The 23886-nt window shown below is 49.1% G+C and overlaps 3 protein-coding genes across 4 annotated transcripts in view; 2 read left to right on the top strand and 1 right to left on the bottom strand.

Annotated features, from left to right (window-relative positions):
• Positions 1-2679: 2679 nt before the first annotated feature.
• Cdc42se1 (CDC42 small effector 1) lies at positions 2680-11005 on the bottom strand. Its single transcript, XM_052730501.1, has 5 exons — positions 10884-11005; positions 7749-8037; positions 7137-7247; positions 6194-6282; positions 2680-4957 (listed from the first exon to the last, which is right to left on the bottom strand). The coding sequence occupies exons 2-4, from the start codon at positions 7800-7802 to the stop codon at positions 6208-6210; spliced, it is 240 nt and encodes a 79-aa protein (XP_052586461.1). The 5' UTR covers positions 7803-8037; positions 10884-11005; the 3' UTR covers positions 2680-4957; positions 6194-6207.
• Positions 11006-11389: 384 nt separating this feature from the next.
• Mllt11 (MLLT11 transcription factor 7 cofactor) lies at positions 11390-20249 on the top strand. The gene is made up of 2 exons (XM_052730500.1): positions 11390-11678; positions 18928-20249. Exon 2 carries the CDS (start codon positions 18934-18936, stop codon positions 19201-19203), a length of 270 nt encoding a protein of 89 aa, XP_052586460.1. The 5' UTR covers positions 11390-11678; positions 18928-18933; the 3' UTR covers positions 19204-20249.
• Positions 20250-21197: 948 nt separating this feature from the next.
• Positions 21198-23886, top strand: part of Gabpb2 (GA binding protein transcription factor subunit beta 2) — a 38777-nt gene continuing 36088 nt past the window's right edge. Inside the window, exon 1 of one of the 2 annotated variants that reach the window (XM_052730787.1) lies at positions 21198-21590. The gene's annotated coding sequence lies outside the window, so the exon portion shown is untranslated. Of the gene's footprint in view, positions 21591-21676; positions 21871-23886 lie in introns of those variants that run through there. The other variant, XM_052730786.1, reaches the window with a different exon arrangement.

Raw genomic sequence — 23886 nt, 5'->3', positions numbered from 1 at the left:
CTCTACCCAGCAACTTAAAATTTCACAAAGAAGCTGGGTGTGATGGTGCCACCTTTAATCCCCGCACTCGGGAGGCAGAAGCAGCCAGCTCTCTGTGAGTTCGAGGCCAGCCAGAGCTACATAGTGAGACCCTGACTTAAACAAACAGTAAACAAGTTACTAAAGGTTCAGACTGACTCGGGTCAGTTGCTAGGCCTGATTGGCAGGGGGAGGCGGTCAGCACAGGGCCCACTTGGTGATTTGCTGGTTTCTATTTGTTTTCCTCCTGGTGAGTCCAATTCTATTTTTAATAGAAAAATAAAGCACTTGGGGGCGGGAGGTTTATGCAGCTCGGTTAGTAGGGTGCTTGCCTAGTGTTCTGAAGTCCTTGTGCATGGGGTGCCCACTTATAATCGGGTTGGTAGGTAGGGGGAAGAGAGAAGTCCCCGGTCAGCAGACTGGAAATACAGCTCGGTGTTTTTCCAAAGGACACCAGTTCAATTTCCAACACACCTATCAGGCACTCACAACCACCTTGCTTGAGGGGCATTCAACACCCTGGACTCTGTGGGCACCTGTACTCTCAGGTACACACACACACACACACTTAAAAAGTTCAAAATAAACAACCCCCTCCCCCCAAAAAAAAAACAAAATAAAAATATGTTCCCGTCCCTCGAGGGAGGTCACTCGGTAAGTGCTTACTGCGCATGCCTAATGACCCGAGTTCCATCCCCAGAACCCATATGAAAATCCAGATGTGGAGGTACACATCTGCAACCCCAGCACTCATATGGTAATAGGAGGTAGGAGACAGAATTGGCCTGAAACAGAAATGGGATGCTGTCTGAAACAACAAGAAGGAAGGAGAAACACTCTCAAAAAGCTGACCCCCGAGTCCACACATGTGCCACTGTAGAAACATGCCCTCATTCCCACAAAAACCTTTTCTTTTTTTAAGACAGGGTCTATATAGCCTTAGCTGGGCTGGAACTTACAATATAGACTAGGCTGGCCTCAAGCCTCAAGTGCTAAGATTAAAGGTGTATGTTACCATACCTGACCAGCTCAAAACAAATCTTTAAAAAAAAAAAAATCAGCCGGGCGGTGGTGGCGCACGCCTTTAATCCCAGCACTCGGGAGGCAGAGCCAGGCGGATCTCTGTGAGTTCGAGGCCAGCCTGGACTACCAAGTGAGTCCCAGGAAAGGCGCAAAGCTACACAGAGAAACCCTGTCTCGAAAAACCAAAAAAAAAAAAAAATAAAAAAATAAAAAAATAAAAAAATAAAAAAAAAAAAATCAAGGCCAGCCTGGGCTATACAAGACCTTGTTTTTTTGTTTTTGTTTTTTTTTTTTTAAAAAAACTAAACAAAATAAATGAAGAAACAGAGAGAGAGAAAGCAGAGCTGGGGAGATGGTCCAGTGGATAAAATGCTTGCTGAGCAACCAGAGGAAAGTTCAGATCCCCAGGCACCTCCATAAGTCACGCATGTGTCCTCGGGTTCAGTGAGACCGTTTCAGTGAGCAGAGTGGTCAAGGAGACACCTTGACTCCTGACACACACACACACATACACACACACACACACACACAAACATGTGCACTCTCTTGAGCACACGCACACACACAGACCAGACCAAACCAGCAAAGTTGAGGAAATGGTTTGTAGAGGGTAAAGCAGGGAAAAGAATGTAGATGTGATTATAATCTCTCCTTTTCTCTATTTTCTTACCTTCCCCAGATAGAAAGAAGTCAGAGGTAATGGCCACGTCACCTTCAAGAGGAGATGTCTGCATTGTAACCTCCCATTTCAACCCCAGCACCCACTACATTATTTTTAATACAGAAAAAAAAAAAAAAAAACCCCATAAAAACCACATTATTTTGGTCTCATTTTTCTTTTTGGTGGTGACTGGGTCAAACCCAGGGCTCTGCACATGCTAGGCAAACACTCTTCCACTGGTCTTGTGCCTTTTTTGGTTTTTCCAGACAGGAGACAGGGCTTCTCTGTATAGCCCTGGCTGTCCTGGAACTTGCTCTGTAGCCCAGGCTGGCCTCAAACTTGGAGATCCGCCTGCCTCTGCCTCCTGAGTGCTGGGATTAAAGGTGTGGGTCACCACTAGCGGGCTGGTCTTATGTCCTTACAGAAGTACTTACTCAGGGACTGTAGAGGCAGCAGCCTCCAGCTTGTTCCTCTATTCCCCGTCTTCCAAGATAAAAATGTTCACACTGCTCACCTTCCTCACCCCCAGCACTGTTTAAAACAAATCCATTTTTTGAGGCAGGGTCTGATGTCATAGTTCCAGCCAGCCTCTTGAAGGCTGGTTAAAGGTGTGTGCCGTCACACCTCATCAAAGGTAGTACTTCCGAACACCAAGGAGAGGGGATAAATAGCAAGAACAAGGAGCTCCACCCCAGAGACTGGGGTGGCTTTTCTTACCTACCCAGTCCCCGGTCCTCTTCAGGAAAAGCCGTGCCGGCACACAAGTTCATCTTCATCAGCCACGCCCCCACCCACCCACCCCCCAGACAGGGTTTCTCTGTGCAACAACTCTGGCTGTCCTGGAACTCAGAGAGATCCACCTGCCTCTGCCTCCCAAGTGCTGGGATCAAAGGTGTGCACCACCAGGCCCAGTTATTTATTTTTTTTCCATGCCCATCTTTTGATCTAACACACATTCGTAGTGATTACTCTGCAACTATTTTGCTTAACTCTTTTTATTGGAAAAATGTATCTTAAAAGTTCATCAGGTTTTTAATATAAATTATGACTCTCAACCCACTCCAATCACTTTGTTAAGTGGTGGTGGCATACACATTAGAGAAGGTTGCTCAAGGCAGGAGAACAGCCAGGAGAAGACTGTGTCCAAAGTAGTTAACAAAGGCTGGAGCTCAGCTTCACCCACACCTCATCCCCTCCTGTTACCCCCACAGTGTCCAGCTTTTTGCCATTGTGACTTGATGTTCACGGCCTTCCTAGGAGCGTGCTGCCCCGTGGGCACAGGTCCACCATGCCCGCAAGTGTTCATGTAGCCTCCAACTAATGAGCTCCTCTAGGGCAACAAGGTAAGCTCCCTTCAGGGAGGCAGGCAGACCTGACTGAACTGTGCGTAAGCAAACTGGGAATGGACGTCCACGACCAATGTTAGAGCCTGAAAAACTACAGCAGCACACTGAGCTCTGGACAAACGGAAACCTCAGTCACTATGTGAGGGGTAACTGGACGGAGTCGGCAGGGGTGGATCAGTTTCCACAGCCCTGACCCATTACCACACAACAAGCTTCCTATTACAGAGCTAATGAGACCCCAGCCCTCTCTTCTAGGACCGGTGGCGGCTCATCTGTCTTGTTCTGCCTTTCTAATCAGCCTGCAAAGAAAGGGCCAGAACAAAAAGACCTGAGAAAACAAAGGGCCCAAAGACTCTGCTCCTACAGTGCTTCCCATCTATCGCAGGATCTTCAGCCACGTGGTGAGTGACACTCGATCTTCCAAATTCCCTGAGTCTTACACTGGGTTCAAGGACTAGAGCACAGAGGGGCTCAGCACGTGGGCGGCACCACCAGTGTCTCCACGGTTGGCTTCTGAGCCCTCTTCTCCTATCCCAGCATACCCTGTTCCTGTCTCTGAACTGTGGGAGGCCCTCTTGCAGAGATCAAAAAACAGAGACACATCGTACATGTCTGTCACAGAGACTTGAGCCCATGCAAGCACAAGCACTACGTTCAAAGAAGATGCGCAGCTCCGCTGAGCCTGTTCCTTGAGGGCGCGAGCTCAGCCATGGCTCAGGATGAATAACCAGACTTGGGGGGGCGGGGTGGGGGATGTGGAAATCACTTAAGAAAAAACATACCTTGGCTCTCAAGCTGCAGTTCTCAACTGTGGGTAATTTTGTCCCTAGGAGACATTTGGCAATTTCCGGGGGCATTTTGGTTGCCATAATAGGGTGGGCCAGAGGTGCTATAGTTTATAGCATGCAGAATAGCCCTCCATTACAAAGAATGACGCAGCCCAAACTGTCCCAACTGTTGGAGCTGAAAAGCTAGGCTTCCATAAAGGATCCTAAGACCTGTGCTCCAAGAGTCCTCTCAACCTATTTCCCTCACCACTTGTCATAGTCCTAACAGGAAGTCCACCCTGAGATACAGCTAATTTTGCTACATCCTGGCTTTGACACAGAACCCTCCTCTTCCTTTACCTGGCCAGCAGGGAGGCTAACAGAGGGCAGGCCAGGACTCTCAGGTCTTAAATGGAATGTGGTCAAATTAAGATCCATTCCTCACCTCTTCTTCAATGGGAATCAATAAGGATCCTAAAAGGGACGGGACAAGGACAGACAGCAGCAGGATGGGGGTAATTAAAAGAACTCATCTTAAATTAAATTTTTAATTAATTAAAAAAAAAGAATATTTCTGGGAAGCTATTAATACTACAGAAGCATGGGATTAGAGGTCTAACTGGAGCAAGACCCTGGTGCCGGCAGAGAGACATGGAGGGCTGTGAGCTTACGGTCTAAAATCCAGCGTGGACTGGGCAGTGGCAACCCCGCCCCCTGACCACTGCATTGCTCATTCCAGAAGGAAAGAGGGCAGGGGGGCAGCTGCGGTCCCCTCACCTACCTGCCTCCGTTAAAGAATAAAGGCAAGAAGTTTAAACAGGTGGCACCCGACCTTCATTCAGGAGCAGGGAACTCATTCCAGGTTCCCAGAGAACCCCCAGCTCAGATCTAGGGTGCCCAGAGCTTCGGCTGAGCTCCTCTGGCCCACCAGTAGTCATTTGGTCAGTCCTGCTGCCTTGACCCCATCTCCAGGAGGGGCAGAGGCCAGAGGGAGTGGAGGGAGTCCAGCCCCCATGCCTTTTGAGGCACTTGTTAGGAAGAGGGGAGGAAGGAGCCTTGGGTCACTGGTTGTAGAAGGGATCTGGTGAGGGCGGCATTTCTTCTGGGCTGGACATGGAACGGGAACTCCAAGACTGAAGAGCCTAAATGTAAACAAACAAAACAAAACAAAACAAAACAATCAACTCTTGGTCTCATACCGTAGCTCCGGCTGCTTTCAAACACATAGCAATCCTCCTGCCTCAATTTCCGAAGTGCTAGGATTACAGGCATGAACCACAGTGTCTGGCCAAACTTTTTTTTTTTTTTAAAGAAGGACGATCTGGAGATAGACACAACAGCACACATCTGTAGTCCTAGCTCTTGGAAGTTTCTGAAAGGAGGATCCTGAATTTAAAGTCAGCCTGGGCAACAAAGTGAATTTGAGTCACTTTAGCTACCTACCAAAACCCTACTGGACAAGAAGAAAACAAAGCCCGAGGGAGAAGGCACCACACACACCCACACCCACACATTATATATAGTGTATATATGTATATACATATATATGTATGTTATATATACATCTTTGTGGGGAAGTACAAGGGAGACAGAGTCTCACTATGTGGTCCTAACCTCAAATCTGCAAAAATCTGCCTGCCTCTGCCTCCCCAGTGCTGGGTTAAAGATATATGCCACCGTGCCCGGCCTATAGTACACATTTTAAACTTGCCGTAAGGCTCTTTCCTCAAAAATTTTTTTGTTTTGTTTTGTGTTTTTGTTTTTCAAGACAGGGTTCCTCTCTGTAGCTTTGCACCTTTCCTGGAACTCACTCTGTAGCCCAGGCTGGTCTCGAACTCACAGAGATCCGCTTGGCTCTGCCTCCTGAGTGCTGGGATTAAAGGCGGGGACCACCACTGCCACCTGGCCCTCTTCATTTTTTTTTGTTTTTTGAGCCTGGGTACCATGTAGCCTACACTGACCTTGACTTCACTATTTGTTGAAGAGAAGCTTGAACTATTCTTCCTGCCTTGACCTCCAGTGTGCTGGGACTATGTGTGTGTGCCACTATACCCCACCCCCTGCCTTCCTTGTAAAGAGCCTACATTTTTTGATCCTGTGTTCTTGAATTTTCATTTTACTTCTTTCCATCCATTCACTTCTCACTCTTTTTTTTTTTTTTTTCCGAGACAGGGTTTCTCTGTGTAGCTTTGCACCTTTCCTGGAACTCACTTGGTAGCCCAGGCCTCGAACTCACAGAGATCTGCCTGGCTCTGCCTCCCGAGTGCTGGGATTAAAGGCGTGCGCCACCACCGCCTGGCTCACTTCTCACTCTTGCATCAGAAGATTAAGGGTCTGAGGCAGGGCATCAGGCTATGCTGGCACAGGCACACACTTACCAGTCCCATGGGAGCTACAAGGCCCTAGAATTGCTCCATGGTCTGTCTCGGTTTCCCTTGGATCTCATCTGCTCCTGAACTGCACCTGTCTGTTGAAAAGCACATGTCACACAGTCACCTAACTCTCCACATTCCACGCCAAGCAGCAGTTTACCCTGTGTCCCCAGGAGGAGTTTGACCTCATCTCTTTTCTGGCAATGACATCTGTCTGAAGAGTTTAGACCTGATCACCACCCTTCTCAGAGAAGTCTCAGGAAGACGAGGTAAAAATGAGTCATTTACTAATGAGATCCCCCTCACACACACACAAAACCACTCCCATATTTCTCTGTGAGTTTTATAACCAGTATTAAAAACTATGTCCACACCCATCTCCCTTACCAAGAGCAGAGATGCATCAGAAACATGATTTAGAACAGGGCCTTTCATGGCCCAGGATTCCCAGTCACAATATGACTCACTCTGACACTGATTTAACAGGTTTTCTTTTTTTTTTTTCTATTTTGGGATAGGGTCTCTAGGCCAGGCTGGCCTCAAACTCCTTGTGCAGGATGACCTTGAGCCTCTGATCCCTCGTTCCTGAGTCCTGAGGTTACAGGTCTGAGTCACCACACCCAGTTTTTGAAGGCTGGGGATCAAACCCAGGGCTTCCTGCATCCTAGGCAAGCACCCTACCCACTGAGCTACGTCCTAGCACTGATTAATTCTTAGTTAGGAGAGCTGTGGTTTGAGAAAAACTTCAACTACTACAACATATATTTCCCTCACTCAATGAAGACCAGTAGGGTAACTGTAAAGAAGTTACATAGGCCCTAGAGATCAGAAATGCACACCACTGGGGACCAGGTCTACCATCTAAGATTCTTGTTTCCCCAGTAAGTATTCTGCTACGTCCCTCGCTTGACTATACCCCCAAATAAGCCCCTCCCCCTCCCCTTATTACCATGGCAAGTCCATCTCCAGCCCCCATCTCTCCCGAGCCGATGTGAGTCAAGTGGACAAAATTCATGGGTTCCCCGATCATGGTGCGGTCAATCCGTCTTCTCCTCTTCTTCTGTTTGGAGAAGACAGGGAGTCACATATGCAGCCATCTCCTCCCGTGGAGGAAGGGGAAGGAGTCTCGCAAAACCACTAAGAGTGAAGGGTTGATTTGGCAGTATAACGGGCAAACATCAGGGTAGGCAAGACGAAGTTGGAGTAACAAACCAGAGACACTGTCACCAGAGTGGTAAGGACCGGTCTGCCGAGTGATCACACAAAGAAAGGACAGAGCAAAGACACCTCTGGATGAAGAGGGGGACGCTGACAGGTCTTCAGTTCTACCTACAACCCCTGCCCACCTCAGAACAGGAGCAGGTGACAGCTAGAACTATTCAACTCTTCTGTCACACAGGCCCCTTTATTGCACATGCGCATACTTGGCCTGCCCCAGAAGCTCTCAGGAGGTAGGTGAGAAGTGTGGTTTTCGGAAGGCAGACCAGAGATGGCGTGTCCACTTCACCGCACATGGTAACTACTTCCTGTGCATGTGTCGGGGTGGGGACAGGGCACTTACCGGCTGAGGCTTCTCGACCACGCAGCAGCCCAGTTTGTGCCAAAATTCACTCATATTCCCTGATGGTTCCAGCTTCGGGCCTCTGCCAGATGCCCCAGAGGGCTCTTGTTTTGTTGCTAACCAGCCAGTCCTCACTCTCAGGTGTAACAACACCCTGGGCTCACACAGCTGGATGGCTCGGGAATCCTAGAGACCCTTAGCTGTGTGGTGAAGGTCAGAACCTGGAGCCACTAAAAGCATTAGCAAGAGGCTTGGGCAGGCAGGCACTGTCTTCTTTAGATGTGGGATCCTGAATTTTAGCAGAAAGAAAAAAAAAAAAAAGGTTAGTGAGAAACATCCCCCGCCATCCCCATCCCCCAGACCTTCTGATAAACCTCCATCTTCTCTCTTGGAGGCTCTACTACCGTACCCCAATACTGACCCCCTCCAAACACAAGGGCTCACGGTTGCTTCTTACAATGAATAGTGCAAAAAGACCATCAACAGGGTAAGGCGCAGTGACTCCTGGGACCAGGGAGGAAGGGGCTAAGGACTCTGGATGAGACAGAGAAAACCAAACAGCGACAGAAATGAACAGTTAGGGTGCTACCAACTTCAGCTCCCTTCTCCCTGGGCTGGGGCAGGAGGGGAGGGGCATGTGAGTGACTCTGAAGAGGAAATAGTGGTTTTTGTTCTCACAAACAAGGCCTCCGCCCTGGCCTCCCTTTTCTCTTACCTTGCCCCAACACCTAAATTGCCTTAGGACCACCTAGTTCCTAGGAGGCTAACTGCAGAGGTGCCGGCCTCAACAAATCCTTCTGGAGCGAGGAATTTCTTCCTGCTCACTCCAGCGTCTTGGTGCCTCCTCACTTCCCCCAGCTGTGGCCCAACGGCCTCCCAGAGTCCATTTAGAGTTAATATCTGACCTTGTGTAGGCTGTGTGCGCGTGCCCTTTACAGGTAATGTCCTGAGGAATCACTTCGCAGCCTCCCCACCCTTTCTCACGTGTCCCATCCTGTGCAGTTCGGTGTCTTACGCCCTATAAGGCTCAGGCCTCCCTGCCCCCTCCCCTCCCACTCTGACCTGTTCTCTTCCTCCTTCCCACCACTTCCAAGCACCCAGTGAACCAGACACAGGAACTTTCCAGTAGCACTTGTGTCCAAGGCAGAACTTTCTCCCCTTCTCCCTGCCGCCACCCTGGGGTGACGGCCATCTGAGTTTCCTCTACACGGACTGTACTGCCCTGTCCTATAGCACAGCCCAGGAGTCCAATAGGGCAGTTCATGAAGATTAAACAGTAGCATGAATGGGACCGGGCCTTTCCTCTAGGCTTGAGGCTGGAAGCTGGGTGCTCCATCCGCCTAGACTGACCAAAAAAACGGAGTTTTGTTTGTTTTTTTTTTTTTTTTTGAGTGTTTTTTTCTGTGTTGTTTTCTAGCAGCCTTGAGATGAGATCACTCAGTGGAACATAGCTTCTAGGGTAGGAAAGAACCCAAGAGTCTGGGCTTTCTTTCACCTCCCTTCCCACCCCTGGGAGGGAGGAGGAGGAGGAGTAACCAGGACTGGTCAGAGCACAGCTGTCCTGAGAGGGGAGGCCTGGTCAGTGGGAAAGTCGGTCACAAGGCTTGTCATGATGGTGGCCGGTGGTAAGGGTTGGGGAAACGGAGAAAACAATAAAGAATCAGAGGAAACCCCCAACACTACCAGACAGTCCATACTGAGGCTGGACTCTACCCAGGATTCTCCACCCTGCTCAAAGCTGAGTGGACAGAGGTGGCCAATGCTGAGAGCAGGGAAGAGGAGGAGGGAGAGGAAAGGGGGCCCTGGAGGGAACAAGGACGTTTCTGTTTCTCTTCCAGGGACCTGACCACGCTGGGTGGAGGGAAAGTGTGTGTGGGACTTGGCACGAAACAACCCATGATGATGAGAGGTGACCAGGAAACTCCATTCCCTAGGACATTAGGGTCCCTGAAACGTGGAGGCGGAGTCAGAGTGTGAAGACAGGCCAGGGTCAGTGCGGTAGTGTGGGGTGGGAGAAGAGGAACAAAGCCAGAAAAGGAAGTACTAGGCATTGGCTGTCACTCTGTTTTAAAGCAGCCAACGATTGGGATAGGGACAAATGAGGCCTCAGCTGGTGAGCTGAGGAGGGAGCGATGCTGCATCCACTGCCCACCACTTCATCCCCACAGAAAAAAGGAAGGAGACGGGGAAGGGAAGGGATCAAGGATTAGACCGCACAACGCCACATCCTGACAGTGGGGCCCCTCTCAGTTCCACAAGAAATCCAGAACCTGGAATGACAATCTCCAAAGCACGGTCATGGTCACGGTGGGCCGAACCGTAGAAGGGGCAAGCAGGACGGGGGTGGGGAAAAAGAGCCGGGGAGGAAGGATGTACTCAGGTAGTTCCCGGGGCCTGTGGTAGCCCCAAACCGGTTTTCCCGGTCCCGCTGCCTCCAGCCCCAAGGCCTCCAACCCGCTGTCTGACAAGCCTTCACAAGAAGCAGCTGGAGAGAAAGAGACTTGAGAATAGTGTGGGCAAATTCTGGCTGGACGCCCAGGGATGCAGCTGGTCCCTGTGTGGAGACCCTCCAGACACAGCGGGCCGCTGAGGGGCCCTGGCGAGAGGAATGGGCCCCTTTTCAGCCAAGTGACAGACATTTGTTCTAGTACCAACCGTGCCCTAACCCCAGGAAAGGGCTTCTGGGGACCTGAGAAAACAGGAGACCCTAATGTGTTCCCCTCCCCCAATATTTTCCATCAGACTCCAGCTCTGTCCCCCACCCCCTCGGAACTAAGATGGGACCCTCAGGGGATCGTCCTGGCTCTGTCACTGTTCTCCGGGGGCGGCCTCGGTCTGGCTTAGTCCTTCCGGGCCCCCCGGCACCCCTCCGTTTTGTCTGGGACAGCAGATCTCTGAGGTCAGTGGGCCGGCGAAGAGCCCCCGGTCGCTTCGCACCTCCCGCCCGGCCCCCACGCTGCGATCGCCGAGTCCCTTGCCTTCCCCCGGCTGGCGCTGGCCGCGCGTGGACGGTGCCCGCGACCTGCTCCCCGCCGCCCTGCCCTGCCCTCCCCGCCGCCCTGCACTGCCCTCCTCCCCGCCGGCCGCCCGCCCGCCCGCCCGCGCGCAGCCCGGCCCGCCCGGCGGCGCTCTCACCTGCGGCTCCCCCGGCGTCCAGGCGGTGGCCGCTGCGGGCGGGGGCTCCGCCGCTCCGGCTTCCCGGGCTGCTGCTCGGCACGGCGGGGAGTCGAGGGCAGGGCCGGCAAGAGGTGGGGCCGGCCGAGGGCGGAAACGCCGGCGACGCGATTACGAAAGCCGCGGGGCTGCGAGCCGAGCGCAGCGCTCCGCCCAGGCCTGCCCGCCCCGGGGCGCACGGCGTGGCCCGCGGGGGACACCCGCAGCACCCCGAGGGTCTGCGCTGCGCCTGTCCACCTGTCGCCGGCGCAGAGGCGAGCACGCGCGGGGGGGGCCTTTCCGAGCCTCCCCGAGTCCCCCCCCCCCCTTGAGTCCTCCCAGTGGGCAAGGAGGGCCGTTTTGTGGTCTAGCGGGAAGACCTTTTAATCCGTACATCTAAGTTAGAGGGCAGTTGACCGCCCGGCCATCGCACCCCGGTCAGCCGGGGGGGTGCTGGAGAGGTGGGGGTGCTGGGCGAGCCGGGGGCGAGGCGCTAGCCCGGGTGGCGTGTTCCGGAACCTATCATTCGAATTAGCCGAGTCAGGCAGAGAGGGGGCGGGGAGCGCTTCCGCCCTTGCTAGGAGGGGCTGCATTGCAGGGGAGACCCGGCGGCCGACTCTGTCACAGACGAGGGAGAAGGCGTGAGCAGACAAAGCCGTCTCGTCCCCCCAACGGGCTTCCTTCGGCAGCCGCCTCCTCTCAGGCCCAGAACCGACCCCCGAGCCCCTGAGGCAGCCCCTCCATCTTCGGAACACGCTAGTCATTCATTGATAACAGGTAACCTAGATTAGAGGGGCGCCTTCTCAAGCTCGGAAGACCCCCGTGTGAGACTAGGTGGGGGACGGTTGAAGAGGAGAGAAGGGGGCGCTGCGAACAATGGGTAGCTGGTACCAGGTTTTTATCTCTGTTGAGATCTCCATCTATGCCTTATCATGGACCTAAGCGTTCATTTCTAGCTCTTCACCTGTAATTATTTCTCGGCTTTTAGCTCCTCATTTCATGTATCCATTTTCCTATAATTTTTGCCCTGTGCATCTAATGACTTCTGTCTAGTGTCTGGTTATCTGCATCTCCCTTTCCAAGCTATAATTTTTGCTACCAGTTATTTGGTGAATCTTTATTCCCACTATAATTCCTGTAGCCTCTACTGCCTTATATTTCCACCCCTCCACTGCTCTGTATCAGTTGGAAGGGAGTTTTGGGGAGTAGGGTACCCCCTTTTTTTTAATATGGGATACTATTGAGAATGATCCAAACCTTTAACAATCTCCCCCCTGTCTCAGATTTTTTTACTCCAAAGAGCCTTGAGGTAGGACAGGTGGGGGCGACCGTGGAATTGCCTGATGGCATGTTGCGATCAGTGCAGCCCACAGGAACCACTGATGAGAGCAAATTTTCCTTTGCAGCCCCTCTTAATTAGTGGGGAAGGTTGTGGCTGATAGGAAAATCCTAGAGCAACATGAGAGATACCAGAGAGCTTCCATGTCCACCCTCCACCCTTAGACTGCACGGTAGCATGACACAGCAAGGCCTGTGGAGTAGGCCTTGGATGCTCTTGGGGAGGGGGTCTGGACAAAGGGTATTTGGGTGTGTCCATGTGGCTTAAAGAAATCGTATCTTTTTAATGTGTGTAGTTATTAATCATTGTATCTCTAGGAACTGACAATGAAATTTAGAAGTTACTTTGCCTAAAATATCTGGATATTTCAAAATGAATGGCATCGGGAAACATTTATTGAGCCGGTATCATGGCATCGGTCACCATCTAGTGCCTTTAAGATTAAAAATAGGTGGGGCTGCAGAGGTGGCTCAGGGGTTAGGAGCACTGGATCCTATTCCAGAGGACCCAAGAGGACCCGGGTTCAATTCCGGTACCCACATGGCAGCTCACAACTGTCTGTTGTGTCAGAAGAAGATATGACATCTTCACACCAATGCACATAAAACAGAATTAAATAAATTATTTTTTTAAAAAAAGATAAAAATAGGTAAAAAGATGGGTGAAGGAAATTTAAGGAAGGAAAAGGGAAGCCATCTTAAAAGCAGCCTATCTTTTTATTTTAATGCCACATATGCCTATCCGTCTGTTTTCTGGAACGAATTTGGGTCTCTGTACATGCCTCTGGGCTGGAGATTTTCAGCTTTTTACTATTTCCTTTAAATATTTCCACACAATTTCATTTAAATTGTTTTATTTCGAATTGGTTTTGTGTTTTGTTCATGTTCTTTTTGTCTGAGTTTTGAGGGGCTCTGGACTCACGATGCAGCTCAGGCTAGGCTTGAACCCACAATCCTTGAGCCTCCTGAGTGCTGGGATTGTAGTTGTGTGCCACCACACCTGACTCTTGCTTTTCAGTTTGGATGATAGGTCTGCCAGTCTCTGATAAATTGTTTGGGCAACTATGCTATCCATGTTACACTTGTAAGGAAAGGAGTCGGTTTGTCAACGCTGACTTAAAAATCTAGCTCATTCTCTACTCTGTTTTTCAAAACAGTTTCTTGTAGCAGGCTTACATCAAACTCCTGATCCTCCTGCCTCTACCTGCCAGATGCTGGGGTTTCAGGAATTCCCTACCATCTCCAGCTCTCTTATTATTCAGATTAGAATCACAGAAAGTGGTCAACAGGATATACTAAGGAAATAATTACTTTGAGAACTAAATTCTTAGCTGGGAGCAGTGGCACATGCCTGTAATCCCAGGACTCCGAGGCAGAGGCAAGGATTCCAAGTTAGAAGCCAGCACTTGGGCTACATGTCAAGATCTTGTTTAAGAAACAAAAATAAAACCACAAACACATGTCTTTTTTTAGACAGGCTTTCACTGTGTAACCCTGGTTGGCTTGGAACTCACAGAGATCCGCCTGCCTCTGCCTCCCGAGTGCTGGGATTAAAGACGTGCGCCACCACCGCTCAAAGTTCATAATGGGGCTTGGTGGTACATGTTTATATTCCTGGCTCCTAGAAGGCTGAGACAGAATTGCTGAGAGTACCGGGCCAGGGCTGGGAGGGAGATGGCTCAGTGAGTAATACCATCTTTACTCACCCAAGTGTGAGGACCTGAGTTGGAATCCTCAGAACTCACCTCACTTAAAGTGGGGCTCGGGAATGCAGCTGTAATCCCAGTGCTACAACAAGATGGAAGGCAGAGGAGGAGAAGCCCCAGACGCTCCCAGCCCAGCTTGCCTGGGTTACAAGGTCAAACAAGTAGAAAGAGTTCTAGGACAGCCAGGGCAACATAGTGAGATCCTGTGTTGCTAGAATTTTCCTGCCTGGCCCACAGTCAGGACAAATCTCTCTCACCTGCCAGTGCCACAGCTGCTCAGACCTGACCAAGTAAACACAGAGACTTATATTGCTTACAAACTGTATGGCCGTGGCAGGCTTCTTGCTAACTGTTCTTACAGCTTAAATTAATCCAGTTCCATTAATCTATACCTTGCCACATGGCTCGTGGCTTACCGGCATCTTCACATGCTGTTTCTCATCGTGGTGGCTGGCAGTGTCTCTGACTCAGCCTTCCACTTCCCAGCTTTATTCTCCTCCTTGTCCCGCCTATACTTCCTGCCTAGCCAATGGCCAATCAGTGTTTTATTTATTGATCAATCAGCAACACATTTGACATACAGAACATCCCACAGCGACCCTGTCTCAACAAAATTTAAAACAAAAAAAATATTTTTTTTTTCTCATTTTAAGTCAGGTGTGAGGATGATACCTGTGATCTCAGCACCCAGAAGCTGGAAGTTGTGACTAGAGAGGATCTTGAGTTCCAGGCTAGCCTGGGCTATATAAGTTTCTACATAGCTTGGGTTACATAGCTAGACCCTAGCTCAAAAGAACAAAAATTATTTTTTTTCTTTTTCCTAATGATTCTATTTTTTTTCTTTTTTTTTTTTTGAGTATTTTTTTTTCTTAAGAGCCTATTATGTAATCTGGGTGTCAGAAGGATCAGAAATTCAAGGTCAGTCTCTGCTACTTCAGTTCTTAGGCTACCTGAGACATTGTCTCTGGAAAACAGTCTATCATATGCCCTGTATTATAGGAAGGTCACTCTGTAGGAGACTTATAAGAGAGGGTGTTTTTTTGTTTTGTTTTGTTTTGTTTTGTTTTTTAGAGTCAGCTAGCTAGGCAAAGCCTGGTGATGTAATAAACTTCCCTGATAATCAGAGTCAGTAACAGCCTGACTTCTAAGGCTTGTTCTTTGCAGTCCCAGACCTAAGCAGGGATTGGTTGGCTAAAAGGTGTTATAGATACAGTCATGCTTGCTAGCTCTCTGCATGTTACCATGGAGATGATCAGAGCTGAGTTCATAGGGCAGTGACCTCACCTTTCTACAAATTCCCTGGCCCTGCTTCAGTCCCGGAATCACGCTCTTGTTAAACTGCTTCTCTGTTGAGTAATGTTCAGTTCCCAGGGGCTTATTTTGGAGCTTGATGAGAGAGACAGAGAGAAAGAGATACAGAGAGACAGAGAGAAGAGAGAGAGAGAGAGAGAGAAAGAGAGAAGAGAGAACAGAGACAGACAGAGAGAGAAGAAAGGAGAAAGGGAAGGAAGAGGATGGATGGACAAATGAAATAAACCCAGAATTTGCTTTTTTAAGCCGGCTATCCTGAATCATGCCTGGAAACCCAGCATTTGGGAGATGAAGGCAGGAGGAGCAGGAGTTAGATTTTGAAGCTAGTATGAGACCTTGCCTAAAAAAAAATGATTTATTATTATTATTTTGCTTGTTTTGTTGGAGCTAGGGTCTTGCCCAGCCTGGACCCAAACTCATACTCCTCAGACTACTGCCTGAACCTCTTGATCGCTGCGAATACCTTTCATCCCAGCACTCAGGAGGCAGAGGCAGGCGGATCTCTGAGTTCGTGGCCAGCCTGGTTTGTTTGTTTGTTATGTTTTGTTTTGTTTTTGAGAGACAGGGTTTCTCTGTGTAGTTTTGGTTCCTGTCCTGGATCTCACTCCCTAGACCAGGCTGGCCTCGAACTTACAGAGATCCGCCTGGCTCTGTCTCCTGTGTGCTGGGATTAAAGATGTGCACCACCACTGCCCGGCCGCCAGCCTGGTTTATAAAGCAAGTTCTAGGGCAGCCAGAGCTGTTGAAACAGAGAAACACTGTCTTGAAAAACCAAAAAAAAAAAAAAAGAGAGAGAGAGAGAGAACCTCAGTTCAAATCCCCAGAAGCCAAATAAAACTGGGTATGGTTGCCTGTAGCCCCAGAAATATGGGAGGGTGGAGACAGAAGGATGGCTGGACTTGTTGGCTACCAGGCTAGCTCCAGGTTCAGAGCGACCTGTCTCAAGGAAATGGGGCATGTATTGATAGAGCAGGACACCTGCTGTCCTCTTGCCTCCTTCCATATCCTCATGGGTGTGAGTGAGGCCGTGTGTATACCTGTGTCTGTCTATCCTTGCGCAAGATTAAGGGGAGAAGGCCAAATCTGAAACCCAAGTGTGTGGTCCACAGCTGGAATGCCATCACTCTGGAGACTGAGGCAAGAAGATTGACAGAAGTTTGGGGTCCAGCTGGACTATATACCAAGTAACAGCCAGGGTTACAAGGGAATACCCTGTCTCCAAAAAAAAAAAAAAACCAGCCCAAAAGTTCTGGCTTGGTGTGGTGATCCATTCCTGTAATTCCAGCACTATGGAAGCCTTCGCATGAAAGCTTTGTATTCAAAGTCAGCCTGAACTGGAGTTGAGTTTGAAGCAAGACTCAAAAACAAAACCCCTCTTCTGGTCTACCCACTGACCATTTAGAACCCCACATTTCCTGCAGATTGTGTTCTAGGTTAATTTTCCTACTTTGGTAGAGACATTTCACTTCATGTAGGGACATTTTGGAACCTACTTAAGGCCACTTTTTAGGAGTCACAGGCTGGTAAGGGCTGATAGTGTGTTCCAGAAAGGCTTTTTGAAACTCTGGCTTCTATTTTTGGTGGCAGTTGGAATGTTCTTTTTGCTCCTTTGGGAACATTTAACCTAAAGCTTCTTGCCCTTTCCTGGCTGGTAAATAATCCATGGAGGCTCCAGAGAACTCTACTGGTCACACAGAGTGAGGTGTGGGTTGGATGAGAAGCAAAGGTGTTAGAACTGATCCTTCAGACGTGGAAAGAGGAGTTGGGCATAGTGGCATGCGCCTTTAACCCCAGAACTCAGGAAGCAGAGGCCGTCGGCTTTTGGTGAGTTCAGGGCCAGCCTGGTCTGCATAGTGAGACCCTGTCTCCAGAAAAAGCTGAGATTCTGTCAAGGTACCATTTCCTTCTGATCTCAACTTTGCTTCCTTACCTGGTACTTCCAACCTGGTTGTTCTGTGTGGTCAGATTTTCTCTATCATGTGGATCAGAGGGAAAAGATCCTGGTGTAGTAGAACAAAGTTCTTCTAGCATCTGGGTTTGTTCTGAGGAGAGCTAGGCCAGAGAGACATAATAAAGACTTGTCACTTTGGGGACAAATGTGTGAGTAACAAAGTATTCACTATGCTAGTGAGGGCAAATTAATGTTTATATGTAAGGTCTAGCTCCTGCTTTACCCAAAAGTAGATGTGTTTGTTTGTTTTTTGTTTGTTTTGGTATTTTGGGGGAGGGTTGTAGCTGGAGTTTTCTCTCTGGGTCCCACCAAGCCCCGGCAGTCCGACAGCCCACTTATAAAATAAACACACGGATGCTTATATTATTTATAAACTGTATGGCCATGGCAGGCTTCTTGCTAACTTTTTATATCTTAAATTAACCCATTTCTATAAATCTATACCTTTCCACATGGCTCATGGCTTACCGGCATCTTTACATGTTGCTTGTCATGGCAGCGACTAGCAGTGTCTCCCTGACTCAGCCTTCCACTTCCCAGAATTCTCCTCTCTCCTTGTCCCGCCTATACTTCCTGCCTGGCCACTGGCCAATCAGTGTTTGATTTATACAGAACAATATCCACAGCAGAGGGTGTTTTTTGTTTTTGTTTTTGAGGCATGATCTCTTTATGTAGCCCTGGCTGTCCTGGAACTAACTCTGTAGACCAGGCTGACCTGGAACTCAAGAGATCAACTGCTTCTGACTCCTGAGTGGTGGGATTAAAGACATACGCCACCATGCCCAATCTAGTAGGTGGGTTTTTACCCATGGACGAATTTTTGGTCTCTTTAAGTAGATAAATGCATAACACATATCCAGTCCATCGTGATCTGTAACCAAAACAACGATGGAGTCAGGTAAAACTCTGCAGGGTGCTGGGAAGGCGCTGGGGGCGACTGCCTTGTGGGTTATGTCCTGGAGGAGGTGAGTTTGTAGTCAGTTTAAAGGCAAGAAGAGAAATAGAACATGTCATGGAAAACCTTTACAGAAGCATCATAACTTATTAAACAGACTTGAAGAAGCCAAATATTTAGTTCTGGAAATGTGTAGGGTCCTTGACCAGCACATGCAAAGTCCTGGCTTTGATTCTCAGCACAATTAATTAATTAATGGAGCAGGCCTAGTGGAGCAGGCCTGTAATCCCAGTTAATCAGGAGGCTGAGGCAGGAAGATTTCAAGTTCAAAGTTGGACTGGGCAAGTCAGTAAGATCCTGTCTGAAAGTAAAGGTAAAAAGAAGGCTTAGGGTATAACTCAGGGTTAGAACGTTTGCCTAGCACACCCAGCATCTGTTAACCCCTCAATACCACACACACACACACACACACACACACACACACACACACACGAGTGGGGCCAGATTTCAGAAAGCCTCGGAAATCATACCTGAGAGTAGAGAGATACAGTTCCTGCCTACTGTGCCTAAGGCCCAAGGTATATTACTGCAGGAAAACTTAGAGCCAAGGTAAGCCTGATGCAGTAGGCAGGATCTGGCCCACCTAAGATGGGGAGAAGTTAGGAGCTGGTGCAAAATCGTAATCGAAAGAGTTCCTGGTACTTGTCTTAGAAAACTTGGTTTATTCACCAGAGCAAACAAAAACAAGCAGTTTAAGCGAGGGAAGGCTTGGGGCAAGGAACTTGCTCTAGCATGAAGACTAACAAGTGATTTGCTCTTCCCCAGGGAAGTATGAGGGACCCTGTGAGTAGCCAGTACAGCTCCTTTCTGTTCTGGAGGATGCCCATCCCAGAACTGGATCTGTCGGAGCTAGAAGGCCTGGGCCTGTCGGATACATCCACCTACAAGAGCAAGGACGACAGCGTTGGCCAGATGGGCACTCAGTCGACCGGAGCGGAGCAGAACAACCCTGGAGGTGACCCCCTCCTCGAGTACAGCACCTTCAACTTCTGGAGAGCTCCCATTGCCAGCATCCACTCCATCGACTTGGACTTGCTTTAAGGCCAAAATGTCTCTCTCCCGCCCCTTATCCCCATTGCCGTCCCTTTTAAGCCCCTTCCTTTCTCAGCCTTTCCCGGTTTAATCTTGTTCTCTTCCCTCTCCTGTGCTGGTGGTGCCGATGAATCTGCCAATTGAATTGTATGTTTGTATGTATGTATGTATTTATTTATCTACTTATTTATTTATCTATTTATTTATTTATCTGCCTACTCCATGTCTCTCAGAAGCCTTCTAGGCACAAAGTCAATGGAGTACTAGATCATAGGATTTCTACCCCCAACCCCAAGAATATTAACTAGTCCCAGAAAACCATCCTTATTGGGGGCACCAGAGAGAAGTACAGTTGTGCAAAATGGGACACTGATTTTTTTCTTTGTTACATTTTAATCAGCTTTACAGATTCCTTGATCCTCCCTAATTTCCTGCATGGAGCCAATAAGCAAGTATTTCTTCAAGAAGTAGTGAGAACCTGGGAGTTTTGAGATGCTTTCTACAAACAGGATTCCTAAAAGGCTAAGGCAGGAAGTTCTGTTTCTTCTTTTGGTGCATTCTCTTCCCCAGAAATGTGGGGGTAGTTATGGGCACAAGAGGAAATAATACATCCTGGAGAATGGAAGTGAGGAAATGCATGGAATCATTTCAGAAATAGTTCCTTCAGCATTCACAACTGCTCCTAGCTGTGGGTTGGAAACTTTCAGAAAATCAGATTTCAGTCTTCATGTGGGAAACCTTAGTATTAGGAGAATCCATAAAAGGCAAAAGATTTATATGCTCTAAAGTGAAAGCAGAGTAGTGGGATGATTTATATAAAATTGTGATTCAGTCATGGAACAGGCAGAGTGTCCTTAGTATTTCAGCTTTGCCTTTCTGTAGTTGCGGTATGTGATAGGATCAGTGGTTCCTGGGCATAGTTCTTCAGCTACTGTAAGACCGTGAAATAAACAATTATATTCAGACCCTACACCTGTCCCCATTCCTTCCGAAGTTATTGCTGCTGGTTTGTGCTGCCATTTATTCATTTATTTAATAAAGACATTCAATCCGAAGTCTAGGTTTTAGTTTTCTCTTCTCGATGAAGTGCTACAGATCTTGGGATTTACTCATGCTTCCACATTCAGCTCTTCCTTTGTCTTTCTAATACTGACTTGGAGGAAGAATGATTTGGGATGGATGTAGCTCAGTGGTAGAAGTGCTTGCCAGGTGTTTACAAGGCCCTCCTAGAGTTCCTCAATAAGCAGCGAGTGTTCCTGAACCCTAAGCCACATCCCCAGCCCATTTTTTGTTTGTTTGTTTTTGAGACAGGGTTTCTCTGTGTAACAGTTCTGGCTGGCCTGGACACTTGCTTTGTAGACAGGGTTGGCCTCGAACTCACTAAGATCCGCCTGCTTCTGCCTCCAGAGTGATGGGACTAAAGGCGGAGTCGAACACGCCCAGCAGCACCCCAGCCCATTCTTAACTATTATTTTTGACTTATATGTATTTTGTTTGTTCATATTATTTATTTATTTTGAGACAGAGTCTCACTAGCTCTGGCTGTCCTAGAACTCACTATATAAACCAGACTAGCCTAGAACTGACAGATTCACCTGCCTCTGCAGGGGTGTGCCATTATGACCTTGTTTGTTTAAATTTGGGGCCTGGAACTTGGACCTTGAATTCAAAGATCTCTCTGCCTCAATTAGAGGCTTGTCTGTTACTGATTTTTACTTTTTTTTCTTTTTTTTTTTTTTTTTGGTTTTCCGAGACAGGGTTTCCCTGTGTAGCTTTGCTCCTTTCCTGGAACTCACTTGGTAGCCCAGGCTGGCCTCGAACTCACAGAGATCCGCTCGGCTCTGCCTCCCGAGTGCTGGGATTAAAGGCATGTGCCAACACCGCCCGGCTATCTGTTACTGACTTTTAAAGGGCTTTTTTTCCTTTTTGTTTTCTCCCCCTTCAACTTCATACCTCATCCCCTTCCCAGTCGCCCCCAAAAGTTTTAAGTTTCTCTTCCCTTAGAATGTCTTTATATTCAGGCTGTGATTGGCCAAGTGTCTGGTCAGGCAGGTGTCCGATTCACGTGCACGTCCAGGAATATCCCCAACAGTCTCACCGAGGCTGAGACAAGGAAGCAGATTCCCCCCGCACCCTAAGGCTAGCCCCGCGGAGAAGCCGTGGTCAGGTAGCGCGCACACTCCAGAGAGACCCACCCGTAACCGAGTTTCCCCGCAGCCCTGCACGCGTTGGCGCCAAAACGAACCATCTGGGTCCGTCCCCTGCCGGAACTATGCCTCACGTAAGCCACGTAATCAATGATCCTGCGCCTCGCTAAGTAGTCCCCGTTCAGGATGCCCTCGGCACACGCTTTTCGAGCTCAAGAGGTCCTCCGTAGGAAGGAATCGGCCTCAGAGGTGCGTTACAGTCTTGCCCGGAGGGCTAAGTGGGTTTTCTAACCCACTCCATTCAGATTCCTCCGCCAGGAGGCATAGTCACCGGGTCCTCACTTCCGGGTCCGCCATTTTATTGCCTCCATTTCTCCGCGAGGGGGGGGGGGGAGTACAGGTCCCCCAAATATGCATATGTGAAAAGGCCAAAAAGTGACGGCCACTGGCAGGGAGTCCTAACTAGAGAAAGAAACGGGACCAAACTGGCGGGCCCAGTGAGAGCGAAGCCGGCAGCGCTCGGGACGAGGTGAGGGGGAAGGAGCCGCAGGGTGCCGGAGCGTCCGGACCGCCGTGGAAGGGGCTGGGACAAGTGCCCAGCCCAGCCCGGAGCAGTGGGCGCGGGCCAGGAGACTGCGGGAGCGGGGGTGGCAGCGCGGGGGAGCGGGACAGAGAGGAAGGGGACGCTGTCGGGAGGAAGGGGAGGGGACTGGAAGGAGGGGAAGGGGGTGGGTGGAAGACCTGGGGCTGGGGAGCCGGACTACGGGACGCCGAGGCCACGGAGGTGACCACCAGGGGGCAGCGTGGAGCAGAAGTCCAGGCGCCTGCGAGCCTCAGATTTGGGGCTCCCTCTTGCAAGTTGGCGCCCGTTTTTGGCAGACGGAGCGCTGGTGTGAAGAAGGGAAGGACATTTGACTGAGGAGGATGCGGACACTCTTATTTATATTTCTGGGTTTAGTAATAACGTGAAGCTTTAGTAAGTTCCTAATCCGAACGAGAGCAGTCACGGCCTTATATCCAGTTCTTACACAGATGTTTGAACAGCTGGCCGCCCGGTGGGGACCCGTGCAATTCAAAAAAAAAGGAATACAATTATCCATAGGCCCTGAATTCTTTAATTGCTGTTTTCTCCCATTAGTGTGCTCCTGGTCTCAAATTTCCTCGAGGTATCCCCTTTTGCCTCCCACTTCCTGGAAAGACTTTTCTGTAGTTTCTGTCTTAAATAGTTGAGTCTCACTTAGCAGCTCAGACTGACCACCTTGCAGCTGTCCTCTTGCCTCAGCCCCTGGAGTGTTAGGCCAGGCCGGCCTCAAACTCACATAGATCCACCTGCCTCTGACTCTCTGGGATCAAAGGCATGCGCCACCACGGGAGACTGCTAATGTGTTTTTGTACGTGCTTTGATAAAGAGGAGTAAACCACCACACCCAAATTGCTAGATAAACAAAAGTGATTACTTTCTGGTCGTGGAGTCCTTTGTCGAGTGCTCAGGCACTCTATGGTTATTAAAACATTTATTGAAAGTTCTTAAAACCAAGTATGGTGGCATATGCCTGTAATCCCAACACTCAGCACTTGAGAAGAAGAGGTAGAAGGATCCAGGTGTTCAAGACCAGCCTGTGCTACTTGAGCCTCAGATGAGGAAACAAAACAAAACAAAAAACAGTTTTCTGGTCTTGCTTGGTATTTTATTCACCTTCAGATTCCCTGGAGGCAGAACTGGGGGTGTAGCTCAGGGGTAGTTGTGTGTCTAGCATGCCGGTTGCCCTGGATTCAATCCCTAGCACAGAGGGACTAGAAAGAAAAAAAAAAAGATCTTAGGATACTGATTAGACCAGATTTCGTGTAGATTTTAATGTGAAGGCACACCCTATAAAGGAGAGTAGCTGCGCTTGGTAGAGCTCTGAACATTGGAAGTGTCTAAGTTGGGCCAATGAGATAGTTTAGTAGATAAAAACTGCCAAGCCTGACTATCTGAGTTTGATCCTTAGGACTCACACAGACAGTAGCAAGAGAACCAACTCCTGTGGGTTGTCCTCTGGCCTGCACGCAGTCGTGAGTGAATACCCACAGAAGTGCATACATATAAATAAATACATTTTAATTGCCTATGTTACTCTCTAGTCTTAGAGTTCACACAGCCTTGGTGTGGCGGTGCTGGAAGAATGACCCATGAGTCTTCCCACAATGCTCTTATTTACTTAAAAATTTTTAATTTTTTATGTGTGCGGGTGCGCACGTTTGTGCATATGGAAGTCAGAGACAACCTAGAGATTCAGCTCCCCCCATGTAGAAACTGGGGATCTAAGTCAAGGTCATCAGGCCTAGCAGCAGACGTCACCCACTGAGCCATATATCTCACTGGCCCCCAATACTGTTATTTGTAGGTGCATTTTAATTTAGGTAGGTGCTTCAGGTTAAATCAAGAGTGTCTGCACAGCAAAGAAGAGCCACGAAGAACAGATTTCTAGACCATTTTCCCAGAATACAAGGAGGAACCAAGGTTAGAAGAAATTCCCATAGGTAGCCAAATATAAGAAGTGGT

The sequence above is a fragment of the Peromyscus californicus genome, unplaced genomic scaffold, assembly GCF_007827085.1.
Source record: "Peromyscus californicus insignis strain IS unplaced genomic scaffold, ASM782708v3 Scaffold_9__1_contigs__length_137607984, whole genome shotgun sequence".
NCBI classification, from domain to species: domain Eukaryota; kingdom Metazoa; phylum Chordata; class Mammalia; order Rodentia; family Cricetidae; genus Peromyscus; species Peromyscus californicus.
Note: the sequence above shows the minus strand (reverse complement) of the source record. Positions and strands in the feature narration are given on the sequence as shown.

Coding starts and splice junctions, on each gene's coding strand:
- Cdc42se1 (XM_052730501.1), bottom strand. CDS start 7,802: ATGAGTGAATTTTGGCACAAACTGGGCTGCTGCGTGGTCGAGAAGCCT. Junction 7,248..7,748: donor TGGTCGAGAAGCCTCAGCCG/GTAAGTGCCCTG, acceptor TTCTCCAAACAG/AAGAAGAGGAGAAGACGGAT. Junction 6,283..7,136: donor CTGGAGATGGACTTGCCATG/GTAATAAGGGGA, acceptor GCTTTTCAACAG/ACAGGTGCAGTTCAGGAGCA.
- Mllt11 (XM_052730500.1), top strand. CDS start 18,934: ATGAGGGACCCTGTGAGTAGCCAGTACAGCTCCTTTCTGTTCTGGAGG.